At 41.8% G+C, this 13,076-nt stretch overlaps 1 protein-coding gene across 1 annotated transcript in view; it reads right to left on the bottom strand.

The window, feature by feature from the left end:
• Nucleotides 1–13,076, bottom strand: part of LOC129823775 (receptor-interacting serine/threonine-protein kinase 2-like) — a 24,903-nt gene continuing 11,827 nt past the window's right edge. Inside the window, exons 7-11 of the mRNA XM_055882743.1 lie at nucleotides 12,615–12,700; nucleotides 11,846–11,953; nucleotides 10,137–10,233; nucleotides 9,665–9,862; nucleotides 1–4,447 (exon numbers count right to left, since the gene is read on the bottom strand). Of these exons, the coding sequence (XP_055738718.1) occupies nucleotides 4,062–4,447; nucleotides 9,665–9,862; nucleotides 10,137–10,233; nucleotides 11,846–11,953; nucleotides 12,615–12,700 (875 nt within the window). The 3' untranslated portion in view covers nucleotides 1–4,061. The remainder of the gene's footprint in view (nucleotides 4,448–9,664; nucleotides 9,863–10,136; nucleotides 10,234–11,845; nucleotides 11,954–12,614; nucleotides 12,701–13,076) is intronic.

The raw sequence follows: 13,076 nt of genomic DNA on the forward strand, positions 1-13,076 counted from the left end.
GAAGGATTACACACTTTAATGACACAGCAATAAAGCGTATAACGGTATCAAAAACGTCATGCAATACATGTACAGTAAATATTCAATTATATTTCTGCCAAAAGATGCTTCAGTACTACATATTACACTGAGTACACAAAACATTAAGAATACCTGCCATGACAGACTGACCAGGTGAAAGCTATGATCCCTTACTGATGTCACTTGTTAAATACCCTTCAAAATCAGTGTGGACGAAGGGGAGACAGGTTAAAGAAGGATTTTTAGACCTGGATTGTGTATGTGTGTCATTCAGAGGGTATTTAAGTGCCTTTGAACGGGGTATGGTAGTAGGTGCCAGGTGCACCGGTTTGTGTCAAGAACTGCAACGCTGTTGGGTTTGTCACACTCAACCGTTTCCTGTATGTATCGAGAACGGTCCACCACCCAAAGGACATCCAGCCAACTTGAAACAACTGTGGGAAGCATTGGAATCATTATGGGCCAGCATCCATGTGGAACGCTTGACACATTGTAGTCCATGCCCTGACGAATTGAGGCTGTTCTGAGGGCAAAAAGGGGGGGGGGGGGGGTGCAACTCCATATTAGGAAGGTGTTCCTAATGTTTGGTATACTCAGTGTACACACTATGTATACAGGATATTTTATATTGTTGCTAATGATATGAAAATAAGTACATAAGTATATGGATAAAACAGAACACTGGCCAGGAATATGGCAATGTTGATGGCTGCTTGAAGGAATTCCATGCAAAGCAATGATTTCTTCAGACACTTTTATAACAAACACCTAATGGTTTAGAACTATGCAAGAGTTCAGCTAAAGATAAATAGAATAGCGCAATAAAAAAAGACTGTTGTAGTAATACAACATTTTGTCCAAAAGTATATTAAGATGACTAGGAATGTAATACAAATGTAATTTGATAACATCTGGAGTTTTGTGCAAATACCATGTGAGAAAAGAATAGTGGAAAAGAATTTAAAAAAATCTTGAATATGAGGCACAGTATTGACAACAAGGCAGTAAAAGTCCAGAGGATTTTGGAAGAGTTTCTCTCCTGGCTGGCTTTGGCTTGCCAGTTGCCACCCTATACCACAGCACATGTTCTAATTCAACTAAAGCTGATAACAAACTTACAAACAATATACATTGTTTATTCTGCAGCACAAATAAAATAAAAATAGGTAAAAACACCCAGATTAATAAATAAATAAAAAACACACTAAAACTCCTCAGCCAGTGCTCCTCAATTCCAAAGAGTCACAATTGTGGGGCACAGACCCAAGGTAATGATACTTAGCCACGGTGCCTCCAGAACTCATTTAAGGAAGTGCATTTGACGGTAAGGCTTCTAGAAACTACACGTCTCTGATTTAGTGGCGCTCTTGGTTCCCTATGTGGAGACATTGCATGCACACATCACTGACAGAGAGAAACAGAAACGATGGTGAGGTAACCACGGGAAAAGTTGTTTTATCAGGAAATTGCTTAACTACAGTGTATTTTGGCACTTAGTCATTTCTGGATATGTATTAGCAGAGAAGAGCTCCAAGGTGAGAAACAGTCATAACACAGGGTCCCTGCTGAGGCTTCTACAGGCGATAGTGTGCATTGTTGACAGCTAGCTATAACGCTCAGATTGAGGGGACATTGTAGCTAGCTAGTTATATCGCTTAGATTTAGTTGGCCCCTATGCTTGCTCCAACTACAGCCTCAAGGCTGAGAATGACCACCTACCTAGAGCAGATAGTTACATTTGACTGTGACTTTAAAGTGTAATTACTTTATGGTATATAGATTAGGTTTGTATAAAAGCTATGATTCAATTTCCAGTCATGTGTCCCAGGAAGTGCCCTTTGCTACGCAAGACCTGTCATGTGCTGACAAAACTAAGGATAGATCACTGAATGAAATATGAAGTCCATGCAATTCATGAAGTGATGAAGTGTTCTACGTAAAAGAGTTTGCTTTGGCCCACTTTAGATAAACATAAACCAGTCTCTTCAGTGAGAGTCCCTGGCTGCTTCCTCTGTGACTGGTTTCTACTGTAGGGATCCCCATCCCCTGGCTTAAAGCACTGGATGATGGAAACTTCAAGTGGGACAAACAGCTCTGACTGACTCTACTTTAGTGTCACACACCCAGAGTGCCACAATCTGAGGCTGAATGTTTTTGTCAAAGTGCAGGATAACCAACCACAGCTCTAAGCTGCTGAGGGACATGTTACTATATTTAGCACTTGGCTCAATGACTAAACCCTGCTCTATCCCTTCACTGGTCTTGTACCAAAACATGTAGATCAAACAGAGATTCTGTAACAAGTATCGGCCATGACCTCTATCGCAAAAAACATGTCTACAAAAACCACCCATAACAGAGACCATTGAGTCCAAGGAGAGTACCAAAATAGCTACAGACAGATCCTGGTACACTCTGATCTACATTAGCTACATTACCTTATTTTCCGCTTTCTGGCTACAGTGTTATTGTGTCTGTCACCATATGTAAATGTGTTAAGATGAAGACCAAGGATTAACTCTACAGTAGCTACATCTACACACCAAACATAAATCCACTGACTTGGCCTATCCTATGTCGATGTCAACGCAAGCTCCTTTATAAGATAAATAAAATCTGTCTTGAAAAGGCAGTGGTAAAAAAAGAAAAAAGAAAAAGAAAATGTAAAATACAAAGCTACAGTAACTTCAAAATGGCAGAAGTCCAGTCGAGTACCTTATCAGACCAGGATATTATATTTTTTTTAAAGGGGCATCTGGACCCAAACAGACCCGAGAACAACCAAACGTAGACCGGACCCATACCTTAAGGGGTCAGGGTCTAGACCAGATCTGATTGTACCAGAGTGACAAATGTATGTTAAAATCAGCCAAGTTTATCTTCTGGCTAATAAATAGGTCTTTATATGTTGGCTCTCCATAAGTCAATAGATTCACCTTATTAGCGTAAAATAAAACATTTTATGTAATGCAGAGACGTGGTCAGATCCATTCATGTCCACTCTGGTCTATCAGTTGTAGTTACATAGACCCGGATCGGAGGGTCAACTACAGAATTTCAGTGACAGTAATTGGGTCCCACCCAGACCTGTAGAGTCTAGACCCTTCAAACTCAAATTTGGACCTCGAAGCCAGTCCCACTATCTTTTTTTCATTGTTCCCCCTTAAATCAGGGACTGATTTAGACCTGGAACACCAGGTGGGTGAAATGAATTATCAGGTATAACAGAAAACCAGCAGGCTCCGGACCTCGTAGTGTGAGAGCTCAATACCCCTGTTCTAGAATGTCCACTCAATAAAGAGTGAAATCAGAGCCTTAGATCAGTATGATGTTATACGGTCTCTCTGGATATACAGTATTTCTCTGGATAGCACCATTCAGTGCAAAGGGGGGGGACAACAATAACAGAAAGATGCATAGAAGCAGAACTCAGGCCCGTACCCCAATCACTCAGAATATAGGGAATGCTTCAAGAGAACCAGATGATTTACCTGACAAATTACATAAAATCCATAATATAATTCTTCAAAGCCTGGATTAAATTCTAACAGGTTTTTGATTATGATTGCTAATCCCAACCAGTTCTCTGCTTTCAGAAAACAGGTGAAACTTAGTGAATACTGGTTGCTTTTCCAAAAGGCATCTTTACCTTCAAGTCATTAAGCTCAACTTCTAGGAACCTTCAGTTCAATGAACAGTAGCAACAGAGTAATGTCCTGTGTGAGTGGGCAGGAAAGTAGGTACCATGATGAGCAATATGAAACGACAGCTGGGCTTGACCATACCACACTAAATTCAAAGTTCACAGTCAAAACCCAGGGTCGTATTCACTAGTGCACACCGTAGCAAAACAATGTGCAATGGAAAACAAGTGTCTTATTGGACAAGTTTAGCTAGTCCCTCCCTGTTTCAGTCAGTTTTCTTCCATTTGGTGCCTAATGAATATAACCCAGGACTAACAGACCGTAGAGGCTTCTTCCACTACCTAGCTCAATGAGCTAAAAGTCTTGGAACAGTTTAGTCTCTGGTCTAGTTCTGTTCTAGTATTTCCTAGGGTTGTTGTAGGACACAGAGAGTGGGGGTGCGCTGGGGCTTGGCACAGCGACAGGGGAACTGAGCTCTGGGGGGTACGGCTGCAGGCCCATTTGCTTGTTGTCCTGGAGCTTGCGGACCACCACGCGGCAGAAGTCCTCGCTGTGGCGGTGGCAGGTGTCAAGGAGTTGGCGGACCTTGGCGGTACGCGTGGCCCGGTTCACCACCAGCTCGTAGTCCTCGAGCATCAGGAGAGAGCGCGCCAGCAGGGCATCCAGGCTCTGGTTCAGACAGGCCTCCGTCATCTGGGAAACGATATCCTCGCGCCGTGCTGCGATCCAGCGCCCCACAGGGCCCAGCATGAGGTCAGGGTGGTCCGAAGGTGGGTTGAAGTCTGGAGGATTTGGGTAAAGCCAAAGTAGGTATTAGATTAGCAGTAATATAAATAATTGGAACAGTAGTGGCCTGAGAACAGCACTGAGGAACATGAAAACGTACCTTAGATAGAACAAACTTTTCAGTGTTCCTCAAGACTCTGTTCTTGGACCACTGCTGTTCTCTCTCACAGTGTACAAAACATTAGGAACACCTTCCTAATATTTAGTTGCAACCCCTTTTGCCCTCAGAACAGCCTCAATTCTCTACAAACTGTTGAAAGCATTTCACAGGGCCCATGTTGACTCCGATGCTTCCCACAGTTATGTCAAGTTGGCATGATGTCCTTTGGGTGGTGGACCATTCTTGCCACACACAGGAAACTGTTGAGTGTGAAAAACACAGCAGCATTGCAGTTCTTGACGCACTCAAACCGGTGCGCCTGGCATCTACTACCATACCCCGTTCAAAAGGCACTTAAATCTTTTGTCTTGTCCATTTACCCTCCGAATGGCACACATACACAATCCATGTCTCAAGGCTTAAATTTTTATTTTTTAAATATTTTTTTTAACATGTCTCCTTCCCTTCATCTACACTGATTGAAGTAGATTTAACAAGTGCCATCAACAAGGATCATAGGTGTCACCTGGATTCACCTGGCCAGTCTTATGGAAAGAGCAGTGTTCCTAATGTTTTGTACACTCAAAATAAATATATACAGTACCAGTCAAAAGTGGGGACACACCTAATCATTGAAGGGTTTTTCTTTATTTTTACTATTTTCTACATTGTAGAATAATAGTGAAGACATCAACACTATGAAATAACACATGGAATCATGTAGTACCAACAAACAAAAAAAGTTACGTCAAAATATATTTTATATTTGAGATTCTTCAAAGTATCCACCCTTTGCCTTGACAGCTTTGAACACCATAGGCATTCTCTCAACCTGCTTCATGAGGTAGTCACCTGGAATGAATTTCAATTAACAGGTGTGCCTTGTTAAAAGTTCATTTGTGGAATTTATTTGAACCAACCAATCAGTTGTGTTGTGACAAGGTAGGGGTGGTATACAGAAGATAGCCCTATGTGGTAAAAGACCAAGTCCATATTATGGCAAGAACAGCTCAAATAAGCAAAGAAAAACAACAGTCCATCATTACTTTAAGACAGGTCAGTCAATACTGAACATTTCAAGAAGTTTCTTCCAAGTGCAGTCACAAACACAAACAAGCGCTATGATGAAACTGGCTCTCATGAGGACCGCCACAGGAAAGACCCAGAGTTACCTCTGCCGCAGAGGATAAATTCATTAGTGTTACCAACCTCAGAAATTGCAGCCCAAATAAATGCTTCAGAGTTCAAGTAACAGACACATCAACTGTTCAGAGGAGATTGTGTCAGGCCTGCAAAGAAAACACTACTAAAGGACACCAATAAGAAGAAGAGACCAAGAAACACGAGCAATGGACATTAGACCGGGGGAAATCTGTCCATGGTCTGATGAGTCCAAATTTGAGATGTTTGGTTCCAATCGCCGTGTCTTTGTGAGACACAGAGTAGGTGAACGGATGATCACCGCATGTGTGGTTCCCACCGTGAAGCATGGAGGCAGAGGTGTGGTGGTGCTTTGCTGGTGACACCGTCAGTGATTTTTTTAGAATTCAAGGCACACTTAACCAGCATTGCTACCAAAGCATTCTGCAGCAATACACCAGCCCATCTGGTTTGTGCTTTGTCCTGTTGAAAAACAAATGATAGTGGGACTATGACTCAACACACCTCCAGGATGTTTGACCAAGAAGGAGGGCTATTTGACCAAGAAGGAGAGTGATGGAGTGCTGCATCAGATGACCTGGCCTCCACAATCACCCGACCTCAACCCAAATTTGATGGTTTGGGAGGAGTTGGACCGCAGAGTGAAGGAAAAGCAGCCAACAAGTGCTCAGCATTTGTGGGAAATCCTTCAAAACTGTTGGAAAAGCATTCCAGGTGAAGCTGGTTGAAAGAATGCCAAGTGTGTGCAAAGCGGTCAAGAAGAATCTCAAATATATTTTGATTTGTTTAACACTTTTTTGGTTCCAGCATGAATCTATAGTTTTCATGTCTTCACTATTCTACAGTGTTGAAAATAGTAAAAATATAGAAACTCTTGAATGAGTAGCAGTGTCCAAACTTGTACTGGTACTGGATGGATGGATGTATGTATGTAGACACCAAATTAGTGGATTGTCGACTTCAAATTCAAATTAGTGGATTCAGCTATTTCCGCCACACCCGTTGCTGACAGGTGTATAAAATCAAGCACACAGCCATGCAATCTCCATAGACAAACATTATACACACAGTGCCTTCGGAAAGTATTCAGAATCCTTGACTTTTTACACATTGTTACCAGCCTTATTCTAAAATGGATTATATAAACAAACAAAAAATCCTCAGCACTCTACACACAATACCTCATAATGACAAAGCGAAAACAGGTTTAGACATTTTTGCACATTAAAAATTAAACAAACATTTTATTTACATACAGTTGAAGACAGAAGTTTACATACACCTTAGCCAAATACATTTAAACTGAGTTTCACAATTCCTGACATTTACTCCTAGTAAAAATTCCCTGTCTTAGGTCAGTTAGGATCACCACTTTATTTTAAGAATGTGAAATGTCAAAATATTAGCACAGAGAATGATTTATTTCAGCTTTTATTTCTTTCATTACATTCTCAGTGGGTCAGAAGTTTACATACACTCAATTAGTATTTGGTAGCATTGCCTTTAAATTGTTAAATTTGGGTCAAATGTTTCGGGTAGCCTTCCTCAAGCTTTCCACAATAAGTTGGGCGAATCTCGGCCCATTCCTCCTGACAGAGCTGGTGTAACAGTCAGGTTTATAGGCCTCCTTGCTGGCACATGCTTTTTCAGTTCTGCCCACAAATTTTCTATGTGATTGAGGTCAGGGCTTTGTGATGGCCACTCCAATACCTTGACTGTGTTGTCCTTAGGCCATTTTGCAACAACTTTGGAATTATGTTTGGGGTCACTGTCCATTTGGAAGACCCATTTGCGACCAAGCTTTAACTTCCTGACTGATGTCTTGAGATGTTGCTTCAATATATCCACATAATTGTCCTACCTCATGATGCCATCTGTTTTGTGAACTGCACCAGTCCCTCCTGCAGCAATGCACCCCCACAACATGATGCTGCCACCCCCGTGCTTCACGGTTGGGATGGTGCTCTTCGGCTTGCAAGCCTCCCCTTTTATCCTCCAAACATAACAATGGTCATTATGGCCAAACAGTTCTATTTGTGTTTCATCAGACCAGAGGACATTTCTCCAAAAATCTTTCAACGATCTTTGTCCCCATGTGCAGTTGCAAACCGTAGTCTGGCTTTTTTATGGCGGTTTTGGAGCAGTGGCTTCTTCCTTGCTGAGCAGCCTTTCAGGTCATGTCAATATAGTACTTGTTTTACTGTGGATAAAGATAATGTTGTACCTGTTTCCTCCAGCATCTTCACAAGGTCCTTTGCTGTTGCTCTGGGATTGATTTGCACATTTGCACCAAAGTACGCCCATCTCCAGAAGACAGAACGCGTCTCCTTCATGAGCCGTATGGCGGCTGCATGGTCCCATGGTGTTTATACTTGCGTACTATTGTTTGTACAGATGAACATGGTACCTTCAGGCGTTTGGAAATTGCTCCCAAGGATGAACCAGACTTGGAGGTCCACAATTTTTTCCTGAGGTCTTGGCTGATTTCTTTTGATTTTCCCATGATGTCAAGCAAAGAGGCACTGAGTTTGAAAGTAAGCCTTGGAATGCATCCACAGGTACACCTCCAATTGACTCAAAAGATGTCAATTACCCAATCAGAAGCTTCTAAAGCCATGACACCATTTTCTGTAAACTTCTGACCCACTGGAATTGTGATACAGTGAATGATAAGGGAAATAATCTGTCTGTAAACAATTGCTGGAAAAATGACTTGTGTCATGCACAAAGTAGATGTCCTAACCGACTTGCCAAAACTATAGTTTGTTAACAAGAAATTTGTGGAGTCGTTGAAAAACGAGTTTTAATGACTACAACCTAAGTGTATGTAAACTTCCAACATCAACTGTAAGTATTCAGACCCTTTGCTATGAGACTCGAAATTGAGCTCAGGTGCATCCTGTTTCCATTGATCATCCTTGAGATGTTTCCACAACTTGATTGTGCTCCCAAAATACAAGTGTGCCAAGCTTGTAGCATCATACCCAAGAAGACACCAGTGGTAGGCCTGATCACCAACAACAAGACAGCATATAGGGAGGTCAGAGACATGGCCGTGTGGTGCCAGGACAACAACCTCTTTCTCAACGTGATCAAGACTAAGGAGATGATTGTGGACTACAGGAAAAGGACCGAGCACGCCCCCATTCTCATTGACCGGGCTGTAGTGGAGCAGGTTGAAAGCCTCCAAGTTCCTTGGTGTCCATATCACCAACAAACTATCATGGTCCAAACACACTAAGACAGTCATGAAGAGGGCATGACAAAGCCTATTCCCCCTCAGGAGACTGAAAAGATTTGGCATGGGTACGGTGATCCTTAAAAGTCTACAGCTGCACCATCGAGAGCATCCTGACTGTTTGCATCACTGCAAGAGGCTACTAAACAGCTTCTACCCCCAAGCCATAAGACTCCTGAACATCCAATCAAATGGCTACCCAGACTTTTTGCATTGCCCCCCCCCCCCCTCTTTTAAGCTGCTGCTACTCTGTTATTAAAGTGACTTATGCATAGATAACTCTACCCACATGCATATATTACCTCAATAACTGGTGCCCCAACACATTGACTCTGTACCGGTACCCCCTCAATATAGCCTCGCTATTGTTATCTTACTGCTGCTCTTTAATTATTTGTTACTTTATTTCTTTTTTTTGTTGTATTTTTCTTAAAACTGCATTGTTAGTTAACGACTTGCGAGTAAGCATTTCACTGTAAGGTCTACACCGGTTGTATTCGGCGCATGTCACACATAAAATTTGATTTGAAGAAGAGGCTGTAATCGCTGCCAAAGGTGCTTCAGCAAAGTATTGAGTAAAGGGTCTGAATACTTATGTAAAAGTAATAATTTTTTAAAATATAGATAAATACATTTGCAAGCATTTCTAAAAACCTGTTTTTGCTTTGTCATTATGGGGTATTGTGTGTAGATTGATGAGGGTAAAACACTCACCCTGTGGCTTCAGGGTGAGGTTGTCCAGGTACGTCACACACTCCATTTCAGGCAGATCTGGTTTGAGGGGAATGTTGAGCTCGTCCAGGGGCCTGGCGCTCTGGGGGTAGTTGTTGAGGTTGTTGTCCCCCGGGCTCTGCTCTCTGAGGGGCTGCGGAGGCTCCAGGGTGTGGGAAGTGAACAACGAGGGGGACACTTCTAGGAGGGATGAGGAGGGGTTGGGTGGAGGGGGGCGACAAGGAGAGGTGGGTGTCAGAGGAGGCTTTTCTCCAGGGAGGAAGTTCCTCCTCATTAATTAAAGAAATGATTTGACGGAGAATGAGGGAGAAGAGAGAGAACTGGGTATCAATACAACTTGTATACAACGCAGAAACAGACTAGTACTCAGGAAACTCACTATTTCCCTTCAGGACATAAAGTTAACTGTTAATCACAGCTGTCAATCACAGTCCAGGAAAGTGGCTGGATTTACCTTTAGAAGGCGGAGCATTGGTGCTAGTGAGGGAGCTTGGTCGGGAGATGTCCGTGTCCTGGGAGGAGCAAGACCCAGAGCCAGAGGTGGAGCTTCCCTATGGCAGTGACACAGCATGTTAAAAACATACACACACCTGAGTGTGCTACATAAGAGTAAACTGGCCCTAAAAGAACAGATATACAGCTCTGGAAAAAATTAAGAGACCATTCCAAAATTATCCGTTTCTCTGGTTGAACCATTTATAGGTATGTGTTTGGGTAAAATTAACATTTTTGTTTTATTCTGTTTTATTCTATAAACTACTGACAACATTTCTCCCAAATCTCCCAAAATGACAACTGGTCAATGTTGTCAGTAGTTTATAGAATAAAACAAAAATACAGTGTCTTCAGAAAGTATTTAGGTTGTTGGGTGACAGAGTTTTTTTTGTTAATTGGTCGCAAATCTATATTTTTTCATGGCACATAAGACACCTGTCTGATTCGTGCCTGGACTAATCCATTGCGGAGGCAGCACAGGCCATCACGCTCAGACAGGCATCGGCAACACAAGGCCATGAAGGTATTTGCCTTAGCACGCCAAGCAATTTGACCAAAAAAAAAAAGTGAAATTGCATTGGTTTTCCATAAATGGCTACTGCTTTGGACCTGCCACAGTTCATGAGAGTATTCCTTAGGCCTATAGTATGTGAAGATAATTTGTCTTGGGTATAATTTAAAATGTTGAGTCAAGAAAACGTAATTGTGTAAATTGTTTGCCTCTGATAGTTAGCGTCTATCAATTCCCCATTACATACAGTATATCACCAGTAGTACATTTACCATTAATCCCAATAATTTCTAATCTACAATGTTTGTTATGGTAATTTCTGATAATGCATCCAATATATTAATATTATTACAGTCATTACAGAGTGGACACGTTGTTTGCAGAGCTCACAACCTATGCTACACTTATGAGAAACAAGTTCTGCCAATTGTCTTTTGTTTGGAGCGATCCTGTCAATGTTGACTAAGCACCCGATTACGCATAGAAGTAGGCCTAGGCTACTTGGCCTACGTGCAAATGTAGAAATGTGCCCATTTAGGGATGTCTGATAGTATTAACTCACCATAACTAATGAGCAGTGGAGCTACGCAAAATAATTATTTCAATCAAGTAAACAAAGTCTGTTTTTACATGCATTGAGAATGACAATAGCTCCTCAATGTATTTGTCAAATCTTTCCAGCCCTCTCCTTTTTGAAAACCACCGAGCCTCGGCGCGAATGGGAAAAATGGGAAAAAACCTGATTACTTCTCAACTTTGAGCAAACACAGATGTCTGTCCGGATCTCACTGGCGTGGGAAACTGAGGGCTCAGAATAGTTGATACAATGTTGCTAGGGCGAGCATTCAGGCCTGACAGTTGACACGTTTCACTTTCCTGTTCGTTGCAGACAGGCGGAGTAGATAGATGAATGTGGTTGAAGAACATGAACAAACTGCCACATTTGTGCATCTTAATTATTTCATCAAACAGTGCCCTTAAAGCATCAGACAAGCTCAGTACATATAGTTTATTTTATTAATAAACACATAGGGTGTGTCTATATAATGAAAAATACACGTTTGAAAATGTTGACCTATCAATTGGTAAAAAAAAAGAGGACTCTCGGTTGACCCATTATAAACGTTTTGCCGGGGACAGCCGGTCATTATACTCACTGGCCAGGGACTGGGGTTGTTCTTCAGAATGTTCAGAGATTTCTCCTCGTCTCTCCCCCTCTCACACATCACGGGTGTGGCAGAGTAACAACTGGCCCGCCTCATCAGCTAGAGAGAGAGAGAATGTATGCTGCTTTATAAACTGGGTGGTTCGAACCCTGAATGCTGATTAGCTGACAGCCATGGTATATCAGACCGTATAACACAGGTATGACAACATTTATTTTTAATGCTCAAATTAGGTTGGTAACCAGTTTATAATAGCAATAAGGCACCTCGGGGGGTTGTGGTATATGGCCATTGTACCATGGCTAAGGGCTGTGTCCAGGCACTCCGTGATACGTCGTGCATTAGAACAGCCCTTAGCCGTAGTATATTGGCCATATACCACACCTCCTCATACCTTATTGCTTAAAAATAAACTGATGCAAATCATTGTGTGCATTTCTTTCCACGTTAAATGGTGAATAAGGAAGTGAAAGTAGGGGAAATGTGAAGTCATACATTTGTCTCTCTGTTCGTCATTTGTCGAGTCATTCATCTCAAGACATATCAATGAGTCACGATGCGCCAAACCCTGGTCAAGTCTGAAGTCATCAAATTTGGGGCTATCACAAACAGAACTAAAACATTTAACAATACACACAGTGAGGTCATATGAGCCTGGGGATGAGGTTACTTGAGTCATAGTGAATGACTTGGGACTGTATGTTTCCTACCAAACCCTTTCCTTTTGACCTGTGTACTGGACAATCTCGCACTGACTGACCTTTGACTTCTTAACCTCCAGCACGGCCTCCAGGATGTTGATTTCATCGAACCTCCTCAGCATTGGTTCCAGCTCCATCACACACTCTGCACAAGACAAGTAGAGACGGTTATGGCTCTATAGTTTTTAGGGACAAATGTATACTTGCAACACCTACATAGATAATACATAGATGTCAATGGAATAATTGTACAAAACATTGAGTTAGGTATGTTGATCTTAACTTCTTTGGGGTATCCCCCTTTCTTCTCAATTTCCACCTGAAGACATACCCTAATCTAACTGCCTGTAGCTCAGGCCCAGAAGCAAGGATATGCATATTCTTTGTATCATTTGAAAGGAAACACTGAATTTTGTGGAAATGTGAATTGAATGTAGGAGAATATAACACAATCGATCTGGTAGAAGATAATACAAGGAAAAAAACATAAGTTTTCTGTTTTTCTAATGTTGTTGCATCAT

This window comes from Salvelinus fontinalis, chromosome 26 (assembly GCF_029448725.1).
Source record: "Salvelinus fontinalis isolate EN_2023a chromosome 26, ASM2944872v1, whole genome shotgun sequence".
Lineage (NCBI taxonomy): Eukaryota > Metazoa > Chordata > Actinopteri > Salmoniformes > Salmonidae > Salvelinus > Salvelinus fontinalis.